The following is a 27,035-nucleotide window of genomic DNA, read 5'->3' on the forward strand; positions in this document are numbered from 1 at the left end:
TCTAGGCCTGCCCCGCCCCTGCTTCTGTTGTTCCCGCCTCTCCTGCCTACGAAACCTAGGGTCCAGCCAGGCCTGATTGCCATCAGCTGGGTCTGGAGGCGTGGCCTGGGGTGGAAAGAGTCAGGGGACAGAGGCCTCGTTATCTCCTCCACCTGGCCTGCCTCTGGCTCCTGGAGCTGAGCCAGGGAAGCCGGTGCTCCCGAGGTAAGTCCTGATGGCCCTTCCGCCTCACTTTCCAAGTCACTTTCTGGCAGGGGGCCCGGCCTGGGGGGGCGCAGACACAACACCCTGCGTGCACACAAGAGATCTCAGTCCAGCCCATTTTTAGTGCCTTTCTTATCTCCCGCTCATTTCCCTTGGCTGTTAGTTGGCCAGATTCTTGTAGAGAGCTCAAGCTTGCAATAAATCTTTACACTTATTTGAACTGCCTGAATCGCCTGATTTCCCTGGCACACTACACTTGATTTCCCTTTAAAACAAAGCCATTTCTCTCAGGATTCCAAAACATCATCAGATTTAGCATTTAGAACCAGCAAACCGATTAGCAAACTACCATCCCACCTACTATTCATCCCATGGAGGTTTTTGATATCATCTTATTTCTCTTTGCAAAACATTATTCCACTACATTCTTCCCTTTTTTACATTCAGCAGGATGTGCAACCATGCTAGTATCATGATAGAAACCATGCCTACATTTGTACCTGCGCACAAGGTGTACACCAGTGGTGGAATTCAAATCTTTTTTACTACCGGTTCTGTAGGCGTGGCTTAGTGAGCGTGGTGTGGCTTGGTGGGCATGGCAGGGGAAGGATACTGCAAAATCTCCATTCCCACCCCACTCCAGGGGAAGGATACTTGTTGTGTCTTGCCCGCCCTCAGAGCAGCCGGGGCCTTCTTACCTGCTCCCGAACACTGAGGAATGTATGCCTCCCGGCCCAAGTCCTGGCTCCATGCCCACACAAACTGCAGAAGAAGGAGCATCTCCCTGCCCCAGCCCTGACTCCATGCCCAGGCAAACGGAGCAGCTAGACCCCTCCCCCTCCTCCACAGCAGGTGAGCCTGAGGAGGGTTTACTCCCAACAACAGCTGATTGGAGTAATCCTCGCATCAGAAGATTGGAGAGGCGGAGGCAACAGAAGGAAGGGAGGGGCAGGCCTTAATGAGTGCTGAGTCATGGAGCCACATCCCATGGCCTATATAAAGGATCTACTTTCTGGCAGTCTCTGAGTCAGGCAAAAGTCGAACTTATCTTGCTGAAGTCACTTACTGGTCTCCTGCCTGCTCTGAGGACTTTGCTAGGACTTTGGGCAGATCTGCAGAGGCAAGCCTGATTCGGATTTCCCTGACCCAGCCGTCAGCGGAGGAGTGGGACACGACAGATACTGCAAAATCCCCATTCCCTCCTCACTCCTGGGGGAAGGATATTGCAAAATCTCCATTCCCACCCCACTCTGGGGCCAGCCAGAGGTGGTATTTGCCGGTTCTCCGAACTACTCAAAATTTCCGCTACCGGTTCTCCAGAAACTGTCAGAACCTGCTGGATTTCACCTCTGGTATACACATCACAATGCTAAGAGGTACCTCAGTACACCGATGTTTCCAATACACACTCAAGCTCGCAAACATTTTCTATCTTTCAGCGGTTGCTACCGAAATGCCTTTCGAATATATAACTAAAGGAATTAATTACAGTGTCCGTTTTGGAAGGCAATTTTCTTTCTTGCTTCTTAACTGCCACATATTTTAGCTGGGGAAGTTGGGAGGGGGTTGTTGTTGGAGCGGTAAAAAGTTAGTCATAACAACATTCCATATTCAAGGACTTTTGCCTGCGTCTGACGTAAACTGCCTGAAGATTGTATCCAATTGAGTGTGAAGAGTTGATTGGACAATGAAATGAACTTGTGGGTGTGGGCAGGGCTGTGAACTGTCAACTGGGTGTGGAAAACCTGGAAGCTTTCAGTTTCGGGTTTTCCCAGCTGTGCCAACATGACATCTCTAATAAATTGGAACTTTGAGGAACCTCAAGCCTCAGAGCTTTATTTTGTTGGGGGTGTTCCTTGGAACCCTGACATACAGTATGAAAGAACCCCTTGACTGGCATTCTGCTTTTCAATTATTTACATGTAGTCCTCAACTTATGACTGCAACTGAGCTCAAAATTTCTGTTGCTAAGCAAGACAGTTGTTAAGTGAATCACTGTGGTTGTTAAATTAGTAACATGATGGTTAAGTGAATCTGGTTTCTCCCTTGCTTGTCGGAAGGTCACCAAAAGTGGACACATCACCCTGGGATAGCGCAATCGTCATAAATATGAATCGGTTGCCAAGCATCCAAACTTGAACACGTGACCCTGGGGATGCTGCAACGGTGGTGTGAAAAATGGTCAGATAAGTCACTTTTTTCACTGCCATTGTAACTCTGAAGGGTCACTAAATGAATGGTTGTAAGTCAAGGGCTACTAGTATGTTGGGATGAGGTAATCCTCATCAATCAATCAACATCCCTGTGGTTGTGTAGCTGGGACTATCTGTACGTATGAATCGGGGTGAAATCCAGCAGGTTTTGAGTAGTTTGGAGAACCAGCAAATACCACCTCTGGCTGGCCCCAGAGTGGGGTGGGAATGGGGATTTTGCAGTATCTTTCATTTGCCACGCCCACCAAGCCACGCCACGCCCACCAAGCCACACCCACAGAACCGGTAGTAAAAAAATTTGGATTTCACCACTGATATGAATCCTTCAACAGCAGTTGCTTATGAAAAAACGAGTCTTACATAAATACAATCAGCATAAATTTTAAACGAATCTTATATACTAAACCAGGGGTCTCTAACCTTGGCAACTTTAAGCTTGGAGGACTCCAACTCCCAGAATTCCCCAGGCAGCTTTGCTGCCTGGGGAATTCTGGGAGTTGAAGTCCTCCAGACTTAAAGTTGCCAAGGTTGGAGACCACTGTACTACACAATTGGAATTTAAGCATCACTCTTGATTTTTTTTTTAACGGGAATTGGGCATTTCTCAAGTAGCACTTTTTAAAAGCAGGAAAATAGATAGAATTCTGCCTTACCATTAATTTTATTTTGAATTTTAGTGACGTTCAGAACAAGGCTCTCTGCTTGCTGATAGGTCTGCTGGGTAACATCCATCAGACGGTTGGCTTTTCTGTCCGTCATTGTTGCCTAAAAACAACATTGTCGGTTTAGATAATATTGAAAAGTTACAAGGGCAGGCCAACAATTTGCAACCATCGGGAAGTTTGCTTATAGACAGTTGTGAATTCAGCTTAATTTATTTTAAAGGTTAATTTAAGATCACATTGTTGTCCCAGATACACAGATATAATAAAGAAATTTTAAAATATAAAAAGGAAATTTTAAGAAAGGATTTAGATCACTGCTGATGGACCGCATAATAGCCTTTAGATTCCTGGTGGAATCCGAAGGAATATACCATATTTTTCAGACTATAAGATGCTCCGGATTATAAGACGCACCTACCTTTTTTGATGAGGAAAACAAGAAAAAGAAATCTGCCTCCCAGCAATTTTGCCTCATTGCAGCAAACAGCCAACAGCCTGCTTTACTTTCATTTTCGTTTTCAGCATAGCTTGATTAGCACAAGAAAAAAAATCTGCTCCCAGCAATTTACCTCCTTGCAGCAAGCAGCAGAGGCCCGCGCAGCAATAGGCAATGGCAATCCCTGCAGCCTGAAACAGCTGAGAGTCGGGGACAATCAACTTGTACTAATCAGGCTATGCTGAAGCTGAAATGGGCTGTTTCTTCTTGCTGCTTGCTGCAAGGAGGTAAATTGCTGGGAGGCAGAGGCCAAAGGGTGGGGGGGGCAGTGGGTGGGCGGGGCTACATTTGGTGTATAAGGCGCGCCCAAATTTTCACCCCCTTTTAGGGGGGAAAAAGGTGCATCTTATACTCCGAAAAGCTAAAATGCCTTGGTTGTCTGAACATGCCATGTTCTCTTCTGTCAGTTGTTTGGATAGGATCATTTCTCTCTTGCCTAATATTAAGAGCAGTTTTGACAGTGAAATTAATTACTCAAGGAGAGGGAGGGCCAACCACCAGGAGACTATGAGTTCTAGTCCTGCCTTAGGCATGAAAGCTGTCTGGGTGACCTTGGGCCAGACTCTCTTAGCTTGACCCATCTCAGAGGGTGGTTGTTGTGGGGAAAACAGGAGGAAGTATTTCATATGTTCACTACCATGAGTTAACTTACAAAAGTAATAAAAGTGGGATAAAATTCAAAACGAATAAGGATTTCTCCTTCCAGACAAAAGAGAAATAAGTGAAGGGACACAAGATTTTGCAACTCATTGCTTGACGATGCTTAAATAATTGGCACCAGATAGCTTTATCTTCCCCCTATGAGAAATTCAGATGTGATTACGCGTGAGGGGCCTGAGGAAGGATATTCCTAGCTATTTTCACATGTAGGTTTTAAAATGAACATTGACTTTTGAAACTAAAAGAGAAAGAGCATTGTCACAAGCAAAGTTAGCCTTTGTCCAGACAGTTTTGCTTACCACATTACAAAAAAGGTGTTGAGGCTTTGGAAAAAGTGCAAACAAGAACAACTAAGACGATTAAAGGCCTGGAGACTAAGACGTATGAAGAACGGGTGCAGGAATTGGATATGGCCAGTCTAGAGAAAAGAAGGACTAGGTCTGTTGTATCTTGCCCGCCCTCAGAGCAGCCGGGGCCTTCTTACCTGCTCCCCAACACTGAGGAATGTATGCCTTCCGGCCCAAGTCCTGGCTCCATGCCCCCACAAACTGCAGAAGAAGGAGCATCTCCCTGCCCCAGCCCTGACTCCATGCCCAGGCAAACGGAGCAGCTAGACCCCTCCCCCTCCTCCACAGCAGGTGAGCCTGAGGAGGGTTTACTCCCAACAACAGCTGATTGGAGTGACCCTCGCATCAGAAGATTGGAGAGGCGGAGGCAACAGAGGGAAGGGAGGGGCAGGCCTTAATGAGTGCTGAGTCATGGAGCCACACCCCATGGCCTATATAAAGGATCTACTTTCTGGCAGTCTCTGAGTCAGGCAAAAGTCGAACTTATCTTGCTGAAGTCACTTACTGGTCTCCTGCCTGCTCTGAGGACTTTGCTAGGACTTTGGGCAGAGCTGCAGAGGCAAGCCTGATTCGGATTTCCCGGACCCAGCCGTCAGCGGAGGAGTGGGACACGACAAGGTCTGTGATGGCGAACCTATGGTACTTGTGCCAGGGATGACACGCAGCGCCCTCTCTGTGGGCACATGAGCTGTCGCCCTAGCTCAGCTCTGCCATGCATGCGCACACGCCTCCCACCGGTCAGCTGGTCTTCGGTCTCAGCCTCACATGAGTGGGGGGCAGGGTGCATGGGGGGGTTGTGCACATGTGTGCAGCTGCACGCATGTGCAGGGGTGAGGCACATTGGCGGGACCTGTGCGCTCATTCCATTTTGAGGGTTCGGGCGCATGTGCATGCATTTGCACACATGCACATATGCTTTAGGCACTTGGTCCAGAAAAGGTTAGCCATCACTGGACTAGGTGGGATATGTTAGCAGTATTCCAGGATTTGAGGGGCTGCCACAAAGAACTTATTTTCCAAAGCACCTGAAGGCAAAGACAAGAAACAATGGATGGAAACTAATCAAGGAGAGAAGCAATCCGGAATTGAGGAGAAACTTCCTAATAGTGAGGACAATTAACCAATGGAACTGCTTGCCTTTGGAAGTTGTGGGTGCTCCATAACTGGAGGTTTTTAAGAAGAGACTGGACAGACTGGACTGGACTTGTCTGAAATGATATAGGGTCTCCTGCTTGAGCAGGGGGCTGGACTAGAAGACCTCCAAGGTCCCTTCTAGCTCTGTTCCGATTCTGATTCAGTTACCAGATCACTTTACTAAAGCACCTTGTACATTTTGCCACTGTACCAGGTGTAATCCAGATAGTCCTCGACTTACAACCACAATTTCGATTGCTAAGTGAGTTATTAAGTGGGCACTGCCCCATTTTACGATCTTCCTTGCCGCCGTTGTTATGTGAATCACTGCAATTGCTAAGTTAGTAGCACGGTAAAATGAACCGTAAAATGACTTTCCGACGCGAGCTGAAAACATGGCTGTTTCATCGCGCAGGACTGGCCTGATAGTTTTAATGGGGAATTTTAAATGGGTTTTAAGGAGTTAGCCTAAATTTAAATATTTCATTTTAAATTATTATTTTAATGTTTGTAATATTGTTTTTCATACGGCTGTGAACCGCCCTGAGTCCTTCGGGAGAAGGGCGGTCTAGAAATATAATAAATAAATAAATAAATAAATAAATAAACAAACAAACAAACAAACAAACAAACAAACAAACAAACAAACCAACAAACCTGGCTTCCTCATTGACTTTGCTTGTCAGCAGGCCGCTAAAGGGAATCAAACAACCCCAGGGTTCTGCAGCCATTATAAATCTGAACCGGTGGCCAAGCATCTGAATTGCGATCACGTAACCGTGAGGCTGCTTGCAATGGCCCTACGTGTGAAAAACGCTCCTAAGTCACTATTTTTTCAGTGCCGTTGTGGCTTCAAAGGCTCACTAAACGAACTGTTGTTAAGTCGAGGACTACCTGTACAAATATAGGAAGAGAAAAGTGGAGAGAAAAACGGTTTCACCTTGTGCTGAAGCGCGTTCAGATCCTGAACAAAATCTGTGTTCTCCTCTTCCAGCTCATCGGCATGTTGCCTCACCCTGTAGATGGATCGCTGGTACTCGCGCACTTGGCTCTGTGAAGAAAGAAGCAAGTGCAAAGTAAATCTATAGCAGTGGTAGTCAACCTGGTCCCTACCGCCCACTAGTGGGCGTTCCAGCTTTCATGGTGGGCGGTAGGGGTTTTGTCCGATACGGAAGCACTTTCCTTTTTTTTAATTTAATTGACTTTTAAAAAAAAATTTATAGCATTATTTAAAAAGATTTTCATTAAAGGTAAAGGTAAAAGTTCCCCTCGCACATACGTGCTAGTCGTTGCCGACTCTAGGGGGCAGTGCTCATCTCCGTTTCAAAGCCAGTGCTGTCCGAAGACGTCTCTGTGGTCATGTGGCCGGCATGACTCAACGTCAAAGGCGCATGGAACGCTGTTACCTTCCCACCACAGGTGGTCCTATTTTTTCTACTTGCATTTTTACGTGCATTTTTACGTGCTTTCAAAACTGCTAGGTTGGCAGAAGCTGGGACAAGTAATGGAAGCTCACCCCATTACATGGCAGCACTAGGGATTCGAACTGCTGAGCTGACGACCTTTTGATTGACAAGCTCAACGTCCTAGCCCCTGATTTTATTTTGATTTATTAGATTATTTATTATTTATTTATATAATTATTTATTATTTAGATTTATTAGGTTTTCATAAAATTCCCCGTGACAATTTAAATTTCTGAAAATATACTATTTGTATCGCCGTGCATAAGTTTAGTTCACGTTACTTAAGCGAAACTAAATGGCGCTATAGTGCGACCGCAAACAAAAGAGCCTCGTCCCAGAATAGCTCGTGCATCTCCCCCCATACCACCCAGCTGTAACAGACAAGCAGAGCTGGTAGCCAGCGCCCCCCCAACCCAATCCACGATGCGTGAGAGGCATGCGCAGACGTCAATACACGGTGCATTACTGTGGAACCAGTGAGCTGTTACAAAATTTTATTACTAACAGAGATAGAAAAGTGGGCGATAGGTATAAAAAGGTTGACTACCCCTGATCTAGAACGTTGTAGAACAGGGGTGTCAAATTCAAGGCCTGCGGAGCCATCCTGGAAAATGCAATGGCCCAGCCCACGTCGCTTCGGCCTGGTCTACCCAGTGTGAAGGGGAAACATGCAGAAGTTTGGGGAGTGGTGTCAAGCTGGCTGTGCTCACCCAGTCAGCCACGCCCACCCAGTCGGCCACGCCCTGTGAGTGGCATCAAGCTGGCCACCCCAGTTGACCACACCCACCCATTTGGCCACACCCGCCCGGCCCGCTGAGGTCAACCACAGTCCTGATGCGGCCCTCAATGAAATTGAGTTTGACATCCCTGTTGTAGAACGATCGGAAGAGGAACAATGAACTGGGAAGCTTCACATACAGTAATGGCTTGCATGGAGCCGTTGATGCTGTGCAGGCGGGCCCAGGCAATTGAGGTGGTATTGAGACTTGTCAACTGATGTTCCAGGGCGGGGAAGTCACTTTCAATCTTCTGGAGATCTTCTAACAAGAGCAGCACGCAGCTGTCACAAGCTGTTAATGAGAGAGGAAAGTAAGCCGTAGGACGTGTCGATGGAGAGTCTCAACCATCCAGGTTGTGGTTTTATCCCAAAGGTGCCTTTCTAAAAGGCAACTGGACGCTTTTAATTTCCCCCACCCCCTTGAAAACGTTTCAATTCTCCTCCGAGAAATTTCTTCAGTTCTAACTGATGGGTGGGGAATGGAAGGGTTTATATTCTTTTCAGACGTCTGGACGTTAGTACTCTGATAGTTAGAACATAGAAAAATAGAATTGGAAAGATCTTCGAGGTCTTCTTCTCCAACCCCTGCTTGAGCAGGAGACCCACTATTTGAGGGTCTTCAGATAAATGGTTGTCCAGTCTCTTTTTGAAAGCTTCTGGTTGTTGTGGTCTGCCAGCAGCCTCCGGAGCTGGCAATGGAGTCGAACAGCGATGAGGCTGAGGAAGAACATGGGCCAGTCCTGGAGGCTGGGGAAGGCCTGGATGAGGGCTCTGCATCGGAGGCAGAGGTGGGGCCAGGGCCATCTGGGAGTGATGTGCAGACTCCAGAGTCTCCAGAGGCTGCAGTAGCGAGGCAGAGGAAGAGGAGGAGCCTGTTCCTAATGCACGTATGAGAAGAGCTGCCAGAAGGCAAGAGCAGCTAAAGCAACTTGGGAATAGGGCCAAGAGATGATTGGCCCCTCCCATAAGGCTTAAAAGACCAGCAATGGCATTTGGGCTCTTTGCTGGAAAACAATGTTGATAGAATTGCTCCTTGTCTTGCTGCATTTATTTTTTGTTGGCGTCTTCTGCTTTTGAACATTTGTCAAGAAACATTTGGCAGTTTTTTCCAAAGCACCAAAAGGCAAGACAAGAAACAATAGATGGAAACTAACCCAGGAGAGAAGCAACCTAGAACTAAGGAGAAATTTCCTAAAGGTGAGAGCAATCAACTAATGAAACAGCTTGCCTTCAGGTGTGGGTGCTCCATCACCGGAGGCTTTCAAAAAGAGACTGGACAACCATTTATCTGAAGCCCCTCAAATTACGGGTCTCCTGCTCGAGCAAGGGGTTGGACTAGAAGACCTTTAAGGTCCCTTCCAACTCTATTATTCTATGTTCTAACTATTAGAGTGCTAATGACCAGACAACTGCAAAGAATATAAAACCTTCCATTCCCCACCCATTAGTTAGAATCTTCTTAATAATAATAATAATAATAATAACAACAACAACAACAACAACAACAACAAAAACAACAACAGAGTCGGAAGGGACCTTGGAGGCCTTCTAGTCCAACCCCCTGCCCAGGCAAGAAACCCTACACCATCTCAGACAGATGGTTATCCAACATCTTCTTAAAAATTTCCAGTGTTGGGGCATTCTGCAGACAAGTTGTTCCACTTATTAATTGTTCTAACTGTCAGGAAATTTCTCCTTAGTTCTAAGTTGCTTCTCTCCTTGATTAGTTTCCACCCATTGCTTCTTGTTCTACCCTCAGGTGCTTTGGAGGCAACCCCTGAGATACTGGAACACTGCTATCATGTCTCCCCTAGTCCTTCTTTTTATTAAACTTGACATACCGAGTTCCTGCAACCATTCTTCATATGTTTTAGCCTCCAGTCCCCTAATCATTTTTGTTGCTCTTCTCTGCACTCTTTCTAGAGTCTCAGCATCTTTTTTACATCGTGGCGACCAAAACTGAATGCAATATTCCAAGTGTGGCCTTACCAAGGCATTATAAAGTGGCACTAACACTTCACGTGATCTTGATTCTATCCCTCTGTTTATGCAGCCCAGAACTGTGTTGGCTTTTTGGCAGCTGCTGCACACTGCTGGCTCATATCTAAATGGTTATCCACTAGGACTCCAAGATCCCTCTCACAGGTACTACTATTGAGCAAGGTACCACATATACAGTACCTGATTCTTGGATGAGAGTCAAAACGTTTTCAAGGGAAAAAAAGCTCAATAAAGTCCAGCTGCTTTTTGGGAAATCACCTTTAGGATGAGCCATGTAGTGCAGTTGACATCCATAGGATCAAGATAAAGCTACTGTCACTGTAGACTCCTTGGTGCTGTCCGAGCTTGGTTGTTTTCTTGCAGACGTTTCATGGGTAATGAAATGTCTGCAAGAAAGCAAATAAGCTCAGAGACCCCTCAGTTCAACCCTGAGTTACAAATATCCTCTTCTAATGATAAACTTAAATTTCAGCAGTCCATAATTTCAGGAAAAACCATGGAAATAATGCTAAAGGAGAATAAAGGAGAATATTTGTAGCTCAGGGTTGACACGAGGGGTCCTTGGTGCTCTCTGAGCTTGCTTGTTTTCTTGCAAACAATTTATTACCCAACTAGGTAACATCATCAGTGTAGTGATGGTGTTACCTAGTTGCATTTATCATCATGCACTGATGATGTTACCTAGTTGGGCAATGAAACGTCTGCAAGAAAACAAGCAAGCTCAGAGAGCACCAAGGACCCCTCAGATAACACTTCTATTATTGTTAGATGGAGGCTAACAATTTATCTACATTTATCTAATCATTTATCAATCATTTCAGGGGCTGCCACAAAGAAGAGGGAGTCAAGCTATTCTCCAAAGCAGGGATCTCCAACCTTGGTGTCTTTAAGATTTGTGGACTTCAACTCCCAGAGTTCCTCAGCCAGCTTTGCTGGCTGAGGGACTCTGGGAGTTGAAGTCCATAAGTCTTAAAGGGACCAAGGTTGGAGACCCCTGCTCCAAAGCACCTGAAGGCAGGACAAGAAGCAACGGGTGGAAACTAATCAAGGAGAGAAGCAACCTAGAACTAAGGAGAAATTTCCTGACAGTGAGAACAATTAACCAGTGGAACAACTTGCCTCCAGAAGTTGTGAATGCGCCAACATTGGAAGTTTTAAAGAAGAGATTGGACAACCGTTTGTCTGAAATTGTATAGAGTTTCCTGTCTGAGCAGGGGGTTGGACTAGAACAGGGGTCTGCAAACTTGGCTCTTTCAAGACTTGTGGACTTCAATTCCCAGAGTTCTGGACTCTGGGAGTTGAAGTCCACAAGTCTTAAAAGAGCCAAGTTTGCAGACCCATGGACTAGAAGACCTCCAAGGTCCCTTCCAACTGTTATTCTATTCTATTCTATTCTATTCTATTCTATTCTATTCTATTCTATTCTATTCTATTCTATTCTATTCTATTCTATTCTATTTTTGACAACCCTCATAAAATTTCTCAAACCCACTCAGCATATGGACCCAAGTGAAAATCTTACAAGATACAGGTAGGATTTCTGAGTCATTCTTAGTTTGGCTAGTAGGACAGATAGGATGGGGGTTCCTGTAACCAACGCTAAGCCCATATGGATGATTACAGAAAGACCCCAAAACAGATACAACTGGGACCAAGACACTGGAGGAAAGAAGAAGCCTAACCTTCACATCTCATGTTGTCTGGACCATCCACCACGGGGATCTCATGCTTCTTTATACAGGTGTCACATTGCTTCCCTGTCAGGCCATTGGTACAGGTGCATTCACCTGTGCGGGGGTTGCAGGAGCCTCCTTTACACTGGCATTCTGTTGAGAGAACATCAAAGGGCAAAGATTCACAAGCAGGACTGCTTTCGGTCCACGTTAATCGTGGACCGGAATTATTGTAAGCGCTATGTCCTTAGAGCTCGAAGCATTGCTAGAGACCCCGCACACCCACTTTATGGTCTGTTTCTATTGCTCCCCTCTGGGAGGGGGTTTTGAAGCAGTGGTTTAAATCTAAATTTTTTTACTATCGGTTCTGTGGCGTGGCTTGGTTGGCGTGGTGGGGCTTGGTGGGCATGGCAGGAGAAGGATAATGCAAAATCTCCATTCCTACCCCACTCCTGGGGAAGGATACTGCAAAATCCCCATTCCTTCCCCACTCCTGGGGGGAAGGATATTGCAAAATCTCCATTCCCACCCCACTCTGGGGCCAGCCAGAGGTGGTATTTGCTGGTTCTCCGAACTGCTCAAAATTTTCGCTACTGGTTCCTGGATTTCAACACTGTTTTGAAGTATTTCTAGCAGGACTACCAAATTCTGTAATATTTTGTTTCCTAGCCATCCGTCTGGTAAACTCACAAGATTCGTTTTTCTCGTCATATACATGTATACATCCAAACTAGACTGTGTTGTTTCTCTGCGTCATATAATATATGTGGGTATGTGGGTATATACATCTTCCTTCCTTCCTTCCTTCCTTCCTTCCTTCCTTCCTTCCTTCCTTCCATCCTTCCTTCCTTCCTTCCTTTTCTTTCTTTCTCTCCCTTCCTTCCTTCCTTTTCTTTCTTTCTCTCCCTTCCTTCCTTTCTTCCTTTGTTTATGTAGTGTATATTGAAGGTGATGACCCTTTGAGAGCTGTATGCAATGAAATTTCATTTTAATGTACCAAGTAGTGTGCATTTAAAGTGACAATAAAGTTATTCTTATGTCTTATATCTTATTTCCATGCATCATACAACATGGAAATAACAATGGATAGAATTATTGCTCTCCACAATGTCAAAGCTTTCCCTGCATCTTGGAAAAACCATCTGGATTTGACTAGCCCTGTGCAATATGGACAATGCATGCTTTATTTTATGACCATTTTGTCATGGTTGTTAAGCGAATCACTACATTTGTTAAGTGAAGATCGTGAAGTGAATCTGGCTTCTCCCATGACTTTGTTTGTCAGAAGCTCCCTAAGACAGTTGCAGATGACAATTCCAGGACCCTAGAACACTGCAACCATCGTAAAATATCTGTAAAAGTTTGATTATGTAATTGTGGGGATGCTGCAACACTGTGAAAACTGATCCTAAATCACTTTTTTCATTGCTGTTTTGACTTTGGAGGGACACTAAACGAACGGTTGTAGGTTGAGAACTCTCTGCACTTGCAACAAATTGAGTTTGAGATCCCTGCTCGACAATGAGAAATTATTCTTCAGGTTGTTGGGTAGCAATGAGCAGATCTGGGGGACTGAGAAGAAATGATTTATGGACAAGAAAATGTCACCCACCATGGACAAATGGCTGCAGAAGCTGATGGAGTTGGCAGAAATAACTCAATTCAATTTAGCTATTCAAAAGATCAATTCTTTTGATCAAAGAAAAGAATAGAAGTACTTTCGCTGCTACAAGGAAACTGCTTCTGGGCTTTGTGCTTGAGGTGGGCAAAAAGATGAAACTTTGATTTTGGGTTTTACTGATTAGATTGATTTATTTTTATAGAAATGGCTGGTTTATATTATTATGGAAAATTTGTGGTTCAACATTAATGCTTTATTTTACTGCAACAGAGAAAGTTGGAAGTCAATGCTTTTTTCTTCTTCTCCCCCATTCCCCCCTCACTTCTCTTTCCCCTTCTCTCCCCCCTTCACTCTATCTTCCAATTTGTTTTTGTATTTTATTCTATAATCTAATAAAATGTTTAAAGAGTAAGAAAAAGTATGTGCCCTCTGTTTTAAGCTTGGGGGGTGGGAATCTGAGTTTCCTATTAGCAAGGCCTAAATATTAGGAAAGGAACTCACTGGAGCAGCCATCTGCATTGAGCCCCCAATATCCAGGGGAGCATTGCTGACAACGAGAACCGCTGACTCCTGGACTGCAATCGCACTGGCCATTCTGGGCATGGCAATTGGGGCTCACCGATCCAATGTCACAGTCACACCTCTGGCAGCCCAAGCAGGTTTCGTAACCATAATACCCTTCCTAAAAAAAAAAAAAAAGGGGGGGGGTTTGCATCCAGATTGTAGTAGTTATAACAGTGGTTTACAAGAGCGATGTATTGGCCTAGAGGTGGAGCTCTTGCCTCACAATCAGGAGGCTATGAATCTGATCCTAGGTAGAGGCAGATATTTCTCTCTCTGGGCACAATGAGAATACATCTCCTGAAACAAACTCCGCATTGGCGACAGGAAGGGCATCCGGCCAGTAAACACTCAGCTCCATTCAATTGCCCAGACTCCACCTTGCAAGGGATTATTTATTTATTTATTTAATCAAATTTTTATACCGCCCTATCTCCCGAAGGACTCAGGGCGGTTTACAGCCCAATAAAAATACAAATATAATACAAGATAAAACACTAATTAAAAAACTTATTTAAATAGGCCAAAATTTAAAAATTACAATTAAAATGATAAAACCCCATTAAAATAAATTTAAGATTAAAATTCTATTCCAGTCCTGCACAAATAAATAGATGTGTTTTAAGCTCGCGGCGGAAGGTTCGAAGGTCAGGAAGTTGACGAAGTCCTGGGGGGAGTTCATTCCAGAAGGTGGGAGCCCCCACAGAGAAGGCCCTTCCCCTGGGTGTCGCCAGTCGGCACTGCCTGGCAGACGGCACCCTAAGGAGAGCCTCCCTGTGAGAGCGCACAGGTCAGTGGGAGGCAATCGGTGGCAGTAGACGGTCCCGTAAGGGGTCGTTAAAAGAGAATGATGATAACAGAAGCTGCTCTGCGCTCAAATAAGGGCGGTTAATCATTCTGAAGAATCTCTCCAGGCAAATGGGATGAAGGAAAGAAAGATGGCACCTATTAACACAGGATATTTTGGCCATCTCCATTCCAATTGGTAACCAGCTGTCCCATTCCTCCTCTTCCTCTAAGGATAAGGCAGATTCAGGATGAGTACTCACAATCTCCTGCAGCACACTGCTTAGTTCTATACCCTCACTGCCTACAACTCTGTTGACATGCACACTGCTGTAAGTGAAGGCAGGATCTAGGACGAGAGTCCAGAGTAGGAACTCAAGTTAGATGAGGAGGAGTAGCTAGGATATAATCAGATGTTATTCTTAGAACATAAAAGCTGGCTGGGTGACTTTGGGCCAATCACCAGGAGACTGAATTCTAGTCCTGCCTTAAGACATGAAAGCCAGCTGGGTAACTTTGGGCCAATCATGAGGAGACTGTGAATTCTAGTCCTGCCTTAGACATGAAGACCAGCTGGGTAACTTTGGACCAATCTTGAGGAGACTGTGAATTCTAGTCCCGCCTTAGTTATGAAGGCCAGCTGGGTAACTTTGGGCCAATCACCAGGAGACTGAATTCTAGTCCCACCTTAGACATGAAGGCCAGCTGGGTAACTTTGGACCAATCATGAGGAGACTGTGAATTCTAGTCCCACCTTAGACATGAAGGCCATCTGGGTAACTTTGAGCCAATCATGAGGAGACTGTGAATTCTAGTCCCACCTTAGACATGAAGGCCAGCTGGGTAACTTTGGACCAATCATGAGGAGACTGTGAATTCTAGTCCCACCTTAGACATGAAGACCAGCTGGGTAACTTTAAGCCAATCACCAGGAGACTGAATTCTAGTCCCACCTTAGACATGAAGGCCAGCTGGGTAACTTTGGACCAATCATGAGGAGACTGTGAATTTTAGTCCCACCTTAGACATGAAGGCCATCTGGGTACTTCGAACCAATCATGAGGAGACTGTGAATTCTAGTCCCACCTTAGACATGAAGGCCATCTGGGTAACTTTGGGCCAATCACCAGGAGACTGTGAATTCTAGTCCCGCCTTAGACATGAAGGCCAGCTGGGTAACTTTTGGGCCTGTCCCTCTCTCTCAGCACAAACCACCTTGCCGGGTTGTCGTGGGGAAAACAGGAGGAAGGAATATTAGATAAGTTCCCCACCTTGAGTTGTTTATAAAGAAAAAAAAAAAGAATAAAAGTGAGATACAAATAAAATAATAAATAAATAAATAATACATCCAAGATGGGAACAACGTGCTGAAAACGGATGATCTAGGATAGAAAATGGATTCCTTTTCCCTCGCTCTTTTAATCTTATTCAGGGAAAGTGGAGTGATCATTTTGATTCAATCAGTGGATAGGTTTTTCCTCGACTCAAATGATTGAAGCTGTAGCTTCCCCCTTTATTGATATAAACGAAGGGTGACCCTGCCCTGCCTTTCCATACCCACTCACCGCTAATCATTCTTGTTTGGCTGGGCAAGAGAGAAAACACAAGTGACATGGGGACACCTGGCCTACTTGATGTTTGTTATGTGCAAATAAAAGGTAAAGGTAAAGGTTCCCCTTGCACATACGTGCTAGTCGTTCCCGACTCTAGGGGGCGGTGCTCATCTCCGTTTCAAAGCCGAAGAGCCAGCGCTGTCCGAAGACGTCTCCATGGTCATGTGGCCGGCATGACTCAACGCCAAAGGCGCACAGAACGCTGTTACCTTCCCACCAAAGGTGGTCCCTATTTTTTCTACTTGCATTTTTAACGTGCTTTCGAACTGCTAGGTTGGCAGAAGCTGGGACAAGTAACAGGAGCTCACCCCGTTACACGGCAGCACTAGGGATTCGAACCGCCGAGCTGCCGACCTTTCGATCGACAAGCTCAACGTCCTAGCCTCTGAGCCACCGTGTCCCTTTTTATGTGCAAACAGAGAAGCTGAAATCAACAGTGGGTCTTAACAGAACCACAACAAACGGGGATGCCTGTGAGGACCACCGATGCGGTGCAGAGAATTTAAGGAGTATCAGGGAGTATCGGTCGATTTTACCTGACAGCGATCACAGTGCTGACCTGTCACCCCAGGCTTACACCGACACTGGCCGGTTTTAGGATCACACGAGTCCGTTCCACAGGGCAGACAGCTGCACTCTAGAAGGAGAGAAAGAACTTTAAAAAAGGTTTCATGACTTCAACCTCTGCTGGTCAACTGTCAGCAGTTCGATTCTCATCGACTCAACGTTGACTCAGCCTTCCCTCCTTCTGAGGTCGATAAAATGAGGAGCCAGATTGTTGGGGGCCATAGGCTGACTCTGTAAACAGCTTAGAGAGGGCTGTAAAAGCACTGTAAAGCGGTATATAAATCTAAGTGCTATTTCTATTTCTAATGAAGTACATAAAATTTGACCAATGTATTTACACCTCGGCTTCAGCAACACAGATAATCCTCAACTTCTGACCACAACTGAGCCCAAATTTAGCTATCAAGGGAGTTTTGCCCCACTTTATGACTTTTTTTTGCCACTGCTGTTAAGTGAAATACTGCACTTGTTAAGCGGATCATATGGTCATTAAACAAATCTGGCTGCCTTCATTGATTTGCTTGTTGGAAGCCAGCTGGGAAGGTCACAAATGATGATCACATGACCCCGGAACAGTGCAACCGTCATAAATACCTGCCAGTTGCCAAGTGCCCGAATTTTGATCCCGTGACCATAGGGCATGCGGCAATGGTTGTAAGTGTGAAAAATGGTCATAGGTCGTTTTTTTTAAAGTGACATTGTAACTTTGAATGGTCACTATATGAATGGGTTGTAAGTCAAGGACTACCTGCATTTTCTATTGAGAAAAAAAATATTTCACAAGGTTTAGACTGGGGAAACTGAAAGGATTTTTATCCTTGTTTTTTTGTCCTTTCAAGCAGCTCTTGAATAAAAAGGGCAAAAATATTGGGTATAAATGTAAGAAATATATAAAGACTATTAGACTTCACTTGTGAGCCTAGCATTTCAATTTTTTTCAAAAAAACGCATCATTTTCCTGATTGCTTATGTCATCTATGACTATCATTAAGTGTTGTACCTTATTAGTCTTGATGAATGAATCTTTTTTTTTTTTTATGTACACTGAGAGCGTATGCACCAAGACAAATTCTTTGTGTGCCCAATCAGACTTGGCCAATAAAGAATTCTATTCTATTCTGTTCTGCTCTGTTCTGTTCTGCTCTATGACTATCATTAACTGTTGTACCTTATGATTCTTGATGAATGTATCTTTTCTTTTATGTACATTGAGAGCATATGCACCAAGACAAATTCCTTGTGTGCCCAATCACACTTGGCCAATATTCTATTCTATTCTATTCTATTCTATTCTATTCTATTCTATTCTATTCTATTCTATTCTATTCTATTCTATTCCATTCCATTCCATTCCATTCCTATACCTATTCCTATTCCTATTCCTATTCCTATTCAAATGAACCCAGGAAAGAGATTGGTTGTAGACCTACCAGTGCAGTTCTTTGCTACGACTGCATCACCGTAAAATCCAGCCGCGCACATTTCGCATCGGGGCCCTGCTGTGTTGTACATGCATCCTGTACAGACCCCTGTCAACGTGTTACAGTCACTGAAGAGCATGTTGGGGTCAGCATTCCCACTGCAGTCGCAGGGCTGGCAGGAGCTGCCAATCACGAGAGGGTTTCCATAGTAACCTGGAGCACATCTTTGGAGGAGAGAAGAAGGTCTTACAGAGCTGCAGTGTGAAGTCCTCCGCCGGTGGCCTGGTTTCACCAGTGGAGAACTCATCAGCCCCATCCTGCCATGCATGGATTGGATCTTAAGCAAACCAAGTTGAAAGAGCTGAAATTCAAGTTATATACGGTACCGTTCACATGAAAATCCAGCATAACCAGGCTTGCAAAGACATTGCATGGTGGAGCCTTTGTAGATGCATCCCGTGGCAAAGCTAAGACGAAAATGGATGGAAAAGAGAAGGAAAGAGCTATCAAAGTTTGCACCAAATAATGCTACTGTCAAGATTGAAACACTTTACTTCTGTTCTGCTTGTATGGCTTTCATCTTGTCATTCAAGCAGGAGGAAGGAGGGGGGAGAATGGAATGCTAAGGTTTAATCTATGAACCATGAGAACCAAGGTCACTGCTGCAGGTGTTAGACGGAGACACAGACTGTTCCCATAACAAAAGGAAGTTTTACAATTGGACAATGGGAACACCCAGGGGTGGGGAGAAAGGGAATCTATTGTTTAACTAAGTAAGCTTTTGCGTGGGAAAACCAGAGCTGGTTTTTGCTTCTGCAGTTCCAAGATGGCGTATCCAATAAAGTTATACTTTTGGGAATTCAAAGATCCCAAGAGTATCTACTTCTTTTGTGTTCACTAGTCGGACCGTTAACAGCTACGTCAAAATTACTTCGGAATCCCTATGATTCTTATGGAATTAGCAAACTGGAGTAAATTCAGCTAGTTCTCAACTTACGACAATTGAGCCAAAAATTTCCATTGCTAACCGAGACAGTTGCTAAGTGAGTTTTGCCCCATTTTATGACCTTTCGTGCCACAGTTGTTAAGTGAATCACTGCAGTTGTTAAGTTAGTGACAAGGTTGCTAAATGAATCTGGCTTCTCCATTGACTTTGATTGTCAAAAGGTCGCAAAAGGGATTACATGAGCCCCAAGACATTGCAACCGTCATAAATATGAACCAGTTGTCAATCATCTGAATTTTGATCATGTGACCATGGGGATACTGCAATGGTCGAAAAATGGTCATAAATCACTTTTTTCAGGGCTGTTGTAATTTCTAGCAGTCACTAAACCAACTGTTGAAATAGCACTTAGACTTATATACCACTTCATAGTGCTTTACAGAAGGGTCTCCAACCTTGGCCACTCTAAGACTTGTGGACTTCAACTCCCAGAATTCCTCAGCCAGCAAAGCTGGCTGAGGAATTCTGAGAGTTGAAGTCCACAAGTCTGAAAGTGATCAAGGTTGGAGACCCCTGCTTTAAAACCCTCTCTAAGTGGTTTACAGAGTCAGCATGTTGCCCCTAACAATCTGGGTCCTCAGTTTATTGACTTCAGAAGGATGGAAGGCTGAGTCAATCTTGAGATGGTCTGAAATGAACTCCTGCCAGGGAGCAGTGAGTTAGCACGCAATAGGTAGTCCTTGACGTACGACCACAATTGAGCCCAAAATTTCTGTTGTTTTAAGTGAAACATTTGTTAACATTTGCCCCATTTCAATGACCTTTCTTGCCACAGCTGTTGAGTGAATCACTGCAGTTGTTAAGTCACTAACCCCGGTTATGAAGTGAATCTGTCTTCCCCCTTGACTTTGATCACATAACCCTGGGACACTGCAACCGCCATAAATACGAGTCAGTTGCCAAGCATCTGGATTTGGATCACATGATGGTGGGGAATGCTGCAAAGGTCGTAACTCTGAAAAATGGTCATAAATCACTTTTTTCAGGGCTGTTGTAATTTCTAGCAGTCACTAAACCAACTGTTGTAATAGCACTTAGACTTATATACCACTTCATAGTGCTTTACAGAAGGGTCTCCAACCTTGGCCACTCTAAGACTTGTGGACTTCAACTCCCAGAATTCCTCAGCCAGCAAAGCTGGCTGAGGAATCTGAGAGTTGAAGTCCACAAGTCTGAAAGTGATCAAGGTTGGAGACCCCTGCTTTAAAACCCTCTCTAAGTGGTTTACAGAGTCAGCATGTTGCCCCTAACAATCTGGGTCCTCAGTTTATTGACTTCAGAAGGATGGAAGGCTGAGTCAATCTTGAGATGGTCTGAAATGAACTCCTGCCAGGGAGCAGTGAGTTAGCACGCAATAGGTAGTCCTTGACGTACGACCACAATTGAGCCCAAAATTTCTGTTGTTTTAAGTGAAACATTTGTTAACATTTGCCCCATTTCAATGACCTTTCTTGCCACAGCTGTTGAGTGAATCACTGCAGTTGTTAAGTCACTAACCCCGGTTATGAAGTGAATCTGTCTTCCCCCTTGACTTTGATCACATAACCCTGGGACACTGCAACCGCCATAAATACGAGTCAGTTGCCAAGCATCTGGATTTGGATCACATGATGGTGGGGAATGCTGCAAAGGTCGTAACTCTGAAAAATGGTCATGAGTCACTTTTTTCAGTGCCGTTGTTAACTTTGAACGGTCACTAAATGAACTGTTGTAAGTTGAGGACTACCTGTACTGCATTCTAACCACTGTGCCACCATGGCTCTTATTATAAAATTGAGGACTACCTGTATGCTCTTCCGTAGGCAAATAAGAAGCTAGCACATGATGTGGCCAAAGAATCATGAGGACTATATGCACGGAAGATACTCACTTGTTAGAGGGAACTGAAAGAGGGCAGGGACATCCTATGCATTGCAGGTGTTCCTCAAGGGAAGAGTTGCCCACAAAACCATCCTTACACCTTTCACAGTGCTCGCCTCCTGTGTTGTGTTGGCAATTCTACAGGGGAAAAAAATTAATGATGCTAAATTTCACATATTGGATCTCTGCCTCCTCTATATCTGCAGAAGTAAATAAATCATTACTCAGCGTTCATTGGAGGAAACACCTTTGGGGTAAATGGACTTTTTCATCATTTTGTTCATCATTTTGTTGACTTACAAGGCATGTTCCAGATCCCGGGAGACACTGATCCGAATGGCCGTTGCAGTCACATGGAATGCATTTCCCTAGAAATAGACCCTTGATGTCTCTGTAATAGCCTGGAGCACATTCCTAATTGCAAAGGAGATAATATGCATCAGATCATCATCAATGTAAGGCATTTGAGACAGGATGCCTGAAAGGAGGCGGGGGCCCTCAACGTTCCTCATCTTATCTGAGAGTTTCTCCAGAGGTTTTTCAGTTTGGAGATGATGGATGGATGGATGGATGGATAGATAGATAGATAGACAGACAGAAACTGTGTTTCCCTGAAAATAAGACTGAGAGAGAGAGATGAATACTAGGTGGATAAATGATGGATGGATGGATGGATGGATGGATGGATGGATGGATAGATAGATAGATAGATAGATAGATAGATAGATAGATAGATAGATAGAGATAGATAGATAGATAGATAGATAGATAGATAGATAGATAGATAGATAGATAGATAAGACAGACAGATTAAAACCGTGTTTCCCTGAAAATAAGACCGAGAGAGATATGAATACTAAGTGGATAAATGATGGATGGATGGATGGAGGGATGGATGGATGGATAGATAGATAGATAGATAGAGATAGATAGATAGATAGATAGAGATAGATAGATAGATAGATAGATAGATAGATAGATAGATAGATAGATAGATATAGAGAGAGACACATAGATAGATAGATACCGTGTTTTCCTGAAAATAAGACCCAGAGAGATATGAATACTAGGTGGATAAATGATGGATGGATGGATGGATGGATAGATAGATAGGCAGGCAGGCAGGCAGGCAGGCAGGCGCCCTCTGAGCTTGCTTGCAGATATTTCATTACCCAAATTAGGTAACATCATCAATGCTAGAATAGATGTCTCTCCCTCCCCCCTTCCCTCCCTGTGTGTGAGTGTGTGTGTGTTTGTGCGTGTGTGTGTGTGTGTGTGTGAGAGAGAGAGAGAGAGAGCGAGAGAGAGAGAGAGAACAATAGATAAGGTAGATTGACAGGTATGGATAGAGATAGAGATGCACAGATACTCAGAATCTCACATGATAGAATCAAATCAAATCAAACCTTTATATTATGAATCCTAAATTACTTCTATAATTGACTTTATATAATGAACTGAGGATTCTGATTACTCGGTATCAGTATTTCCCTCAGCAAACTTTAAGATGCGTGGACCTCAACTCCCAGAATTCCTCAGCCAACAGCAGACTGAAGAATTCTGGGAGTTGAGGTCCACTCATCTTAAAGTAGCTGAGGTTAATAGCAATAGCACTTATTTATTTATTTATTTATTTATTTATTTATTTATTTGATTTTTATACCGCCCTTCTCCCGAAGGACTCAGGGCGGTGTACAGCCAAAAATAAAAACAAACAATACAATATACAATTTAAAATACAAATTAAGAAACTTATTTTATAATTGGCCTAAAAAACTTTAAAATATATAAAACTAAAACCCCATTAAAATTAATAATAGATAATTTAAAATCAATAAAATTTAAGCCAGCCCCGCGCGAATGAAAAGATGTGTCTTCAGTTCGCGGCGGAAGGTCCGAAGGTCAGGTATTTGGCGTAAATTCGGGGGAAGCTCGTTCCAGAGTGTGGGAGCCCCCACAGAGAAGGACCTTCCCCTGGGGGCCACCAGCCGACATTGCTTGGCGGATGGCACCCTGAGAAGTCCCTCTCTGTGAGAGCGTACGGGTCGGTGGGAGGCATGTGGTAACAGCAGGCGGTCCCATAAGTACCCAGGCCCTAAGCCATGGAGCGCTTTAAAGGTAGTAACCAAAACCTTAAAGTGCACTCGAAAGGCCACAGGTAGCCAGTGCAGTCTGCGCAGGAGCGGTGTTATATGGGAGCTATGCGTAGCTCCCTCTATCACCCGCGCAGCTGCATTCTGGACTAACTGAAGCCTCCGAGTGCACCTCAAGGGGAGCCCCATGTAGAGAGCATTACAATAATCCAAGCGAGAGGTAACGAGCGCATGGGTGACTGTGCACAAGGCATCCCGATCAAGGAAGGGGCGCAACTGCCGAACCAGGCGAACCTGGTGGAAGGCCCTCCTGGAGACGGCCGTCAAATGATCTTCAAACGACAGCCGTTCATCCAGGAGGACACCTAAGTTGCGCACCCTATCCTTTGGGGCCAATAACTCACCTCCAACAGTCAGCCACGGCTGCAGCTGACTGAATCGGGGTGCCGGCATCCACAGCCACTCCGTCTTGGAGGGATTGAGCTTGAGCCTGTTTCTCCCCATCCCCAACTTAGATTTACATACTGCTTCACAGTGTTTTACAACCCTCTCTAAGTGGTTTACAGAGTCAGCCTATGGCCCCCAACAATCTGGGTCCCCATTTTACCCATCTCGGAAGGATGGAAAGTTGAGTCAACCTTGAGCCTGGTGAGATTCGAACTGCTGGCAATTGGCAGACATCAGAAGCAGCCTGCAGTACTGCATTCTAACCACTGCTCCACCACGGCTCTTGAGTTGAAGAGCTCAACATGAATTTGGGAGGAAACTGTTTCCTTACCTGGCAAGAATCTCCTCTGTAATTGGCTGGGCACAGGCACAATTCCACACTATTAGCTTGGATGCTCCCACCAGTCTCCGTGGTTTTCTCCAGGATCACCCGATGCAGGGACACAGAGGACGAAATTGGGGAAAAGAGAGCTCGGATCTGCAGCTGCTCCAGGTTAGCCAGAACCATCATCAGCTCTTCCCTGGAGACTGGGTTGTGTGTCTCAGTGTGTCTAAAATTACCCTAGGAAAGAAAATTGAGCTGCAGTACAACATTAGTTGGAATGTGATTTTCTTACATCAATAAACCAGATTATGGCTGCATTAGATCTTAATTTTCCCGTTAATAGGAAATCTGTTTTGGATGGATGGGTGGATGGATGGATGGATGGATGGATGGATATTGATTGATTGATTGATTGATTGTTTAAATTTATATACCGCCCTTCTCCGAAGACTCAGGACGGTGTACAGCATAGATAAAACAAATGTACAAAAGAATTAAAATACAATATATATTTAAAAATCTAATTCCATGAGCCGAGAATTTAAAATAGGAAGATAAAATTATAAAATAAAATAGCCCCGCTAAAACCCCGCTAAAAACCTTCAATTAAAATTTATCATTAGGCCAGCCCTGCTTGATGAAAGAAAAAAGTCTTGAGCTCGCGCTTAAAGGTCCGGAGATCGGGGAGTAAGCATAGCCCCATGGGTAGTTCATTCCACAGGGCAGGAGCCCCCACAGAGAACGCTCTTCCCCTGGGGGCCGCCAGCCGACATTGTTTGGCCGACGGCACCCTAAGGAGGCCCTCCCTGTGAGAGCGCACCGGTCGATGAGAGGCTACTGGCGGCAGCAGACGGTCCCATAAATATCCCGGTCCCATGCCATGGAGCGCTTTAAAGGTGATGACCAAAACTTGAATTGCACCCGGAAGACCACCGGCAACCAATGCAGTCTGCGCAGGAGAGGTGTTATATGGGAGCTATGAGATGCTCCCTCTATCCCCCGCGTAGCCGCATTTTGCACCAGTTGGAGCCTCCTGGTGCTCTTCAAGGGGAGCCCTATGTAGAGAGCATTGCAGTAATCCAGGCGGGAGGTAATGAGGTAGAGATAGATAGATAGATAGATGAATAGAGATGGATAGAAATAGATGGGGGTTGGACTAGAAGACCTCCAATGTCCTTCCAACTCTGTTATTAGGTTCTGTTCTGGTTATAGATAGGTAGATAGATAGATAGATAGATAGATAGATAGATAGATAGATAGATAGATAGATAGATAGATAGGCGGTCGGTCGGTCGATCGGTTGGTCGGACGGACAGATGGACAAATGGAGAGTGGGGGATGGATAGTTAGACAGAAAGATAAATAGATGAATCCAATATGGTTGCAATGAAGCCATTCCTTAACGTGTCATGTCAGAATCTGCAAAAAAACAACAACACCCAACACCTAGCTCTTCAAACCTGAGCTGCTGATTGTCTATTTTATGTTTCAGTCTACAGCTTCCAGCATTAAAAGTTTTTACAGCCTTTAAAGTGAATTGATTGCTAAGCGTAAAGATCATGCTGAAACAGTAACTTGCTTCCAGAACCGAATTAATTGTTATGTACATTAGGTTGCACTATATTAGGTACCATCCACAGGGGTCTCCTTTTGACCACCTCTACAAGGTTGGAGACTGAGGCCATCATTCTGCAATGTTCTCCTTCCTGAATAGGATAGGATCTAATCCAAAGTAAGCTTTTCAAATCATCAGAAACCCCCCTAATCACGGGTGAAATGCTCCCGCTTCAGACCGGATCGCCCAATCCGGTAGCGATGGCGGCGGGTGGTTCAGAGAATTGGTAGCAAAAATCCCTGCCCTCCCCCCATGCCCAGATGAGCCGCATGATCATCAGTTTTTTTTTTTACTTTTAAAAGCATTTTTTCTTTGGCCAAAAATATGCTTTTAAAAGTAAAAAAAAGAAGCCTCTGATGATTGCGCAGCTCAGCTGGGATCGTCAGAACCCTTTAAAAGCATTTTTTCTGAAAAAAAGCATTTTTAAAAGCATTTTTTCGGCTGAAGAGGTTGTAGAAAAAATACCTTTAAAAGGCTCTTCTGGCAATCCCAACTGAGTTGCCTGATCATCAGAGGCTTTTAAAAGCATTTTTTCTTTGGCCAAAAATATGCTTTTAAAAGTAAAAAAAAGAAGCCTCTGATGATTACGCAGCTCAGCTGGGATCGTCAGAACCCTTTAAAAGCATTTTTTCTGAAAAAAAGCATTTTTAAAAGCATTTTTTCGGCTGAAGAGGTTGTAGAAAAAATACCTTTAAAAGGCTCTTCTGGCGATCCCAACTGAGTTGCCTGATCATCAGAGGCTTTTAAAAGCATTTTTTTACAACCTCTTCAGCCGGAGAGGTTGTAGAAAAAATGCTTTTAAAAGTTAAAAAAAAAAAGTTGGCCACGCCCACTCAGTCACATTTCCCCACAAGCCACGCCCACAGAACCGGTAGTAACAAATTTTACATTTCATGACCCTAATCTTTCACCTTCTCCATGGGGTTATCAATCTCAACTGACCTCCAACAGCTGAAGCTCTCCTTGATAAACCTCTCCAGGAGCGGGATATGACTCTTCAACAAACATAATACTCATTTGGTTTCCCTAGGAAAGGACCAAAAACATATGCACTAAAAAAACACCGTTGTAAATTGATTTTGAATTTAATAACAGCAGCAAGACTGTTGATTAGACAATATTGGAAGAAAAAAGAATTACCTACAATAGAAGAATGGATATTGAAAGTTTCCAATTTGGCTGAGATGGCTAAAATCTCAGCCTTCTTGAAAGACAGTACTCAAGAAAAATATCTAAACGAATGGAAGAACTGGATTGACTATATTCAAAATAGATATCAGATTAAGAGATATCAGATTGCCTTTGAATGAAGGATGTCGTTTCTGGTTTTAATGGAAGAAGTCAGGTTATGTTAAAGAGAAGGATTATAATTGTGTTAGATTCCAAAAATTTAATGTATGAATGTTTGTTTATTGAACTATACCTTGTGTTTGCTCCGGGAAAAAATTCATTTGTTTTTGTAAAACTTTTTCAATAAAACAAC

The 27,035-nt window shown here is 44.2% G+C and overlaps 1 protein-coding gene across 1 annotated transcript in view; it reads right to left on the bottom strand.

Moving 5' to 3' along the window:
* The window catches only part of LAMA5 (laminin subunit alpha 5), a 295,290-nt gene that overhangs the window by 64,577 nt on the left and 203,678 nt on the right, over positions 1 to 27,035 (bottom strand). The window contains exons 40-51 of the mRNA XM_058176711.1: positions 26,495 to 26,578; positions 23,944 to 24,174; positions 21,373 to 21,486; positions 21,083 to 21,210; positions 18,593 to 18,673; positions 18,216 to 18,430; positions 16,755 to 16,855; positions 13,760 to 13,940; positions 11,647 to 11,790; positions 8,104 to 8,255; positions 6,660 to 6,770; positions 3,071 to 3,182 (exon numbers count right to left, since the gene is read on the bottom strand). Of these exons, the coding sequence (XP_058032694.1) occupies positions 3,071 to 3,182; positions 6,660 to 6,770; positions 8,104 to 8,255; positions 11,647 to 11,790; positions 13,760 to 13,940; positions 16,755 to 16,855; positions 18,216 to 18,430; positions 18,593 to 18,673; positions 21,083 to 21,210; positions 21,373 to 21,486; positions 23,944 to 24,174; positions 26,495 to 26,578 (1,654 nt within the window). The remainder of the gene's footprint in view (positions 1 to 3,070; positions 3,183 to 6,659; positions 6,771 to 8,103; positions 8,256 to 11,646; positions 11,791 to 13,759; positions 13,941 to 16,754; positions 16,856 to 18,215; positions 18,431 to 18,592; positions 18,674 to 21,082; positions 21,211 to 21,372; positions 21,487 to 23,943; positions 24,175 to 26,494; positions 26,579 to 27,035) is intronic.

Source organism: Ahaetulla prasina, chromosome 3, assembly GCF_028640845.1.
Source record: "Ahaetulla prasina isolate Xishuangbanna chromosome 3, ASM2864084v1, whole genome shotgun sequence".
NCBI lineage: Eukaryota > Metazoa > Chordata > Lepidosauria > Squamata > Colubridae > Ahaetulla > Ahaetulla prasina.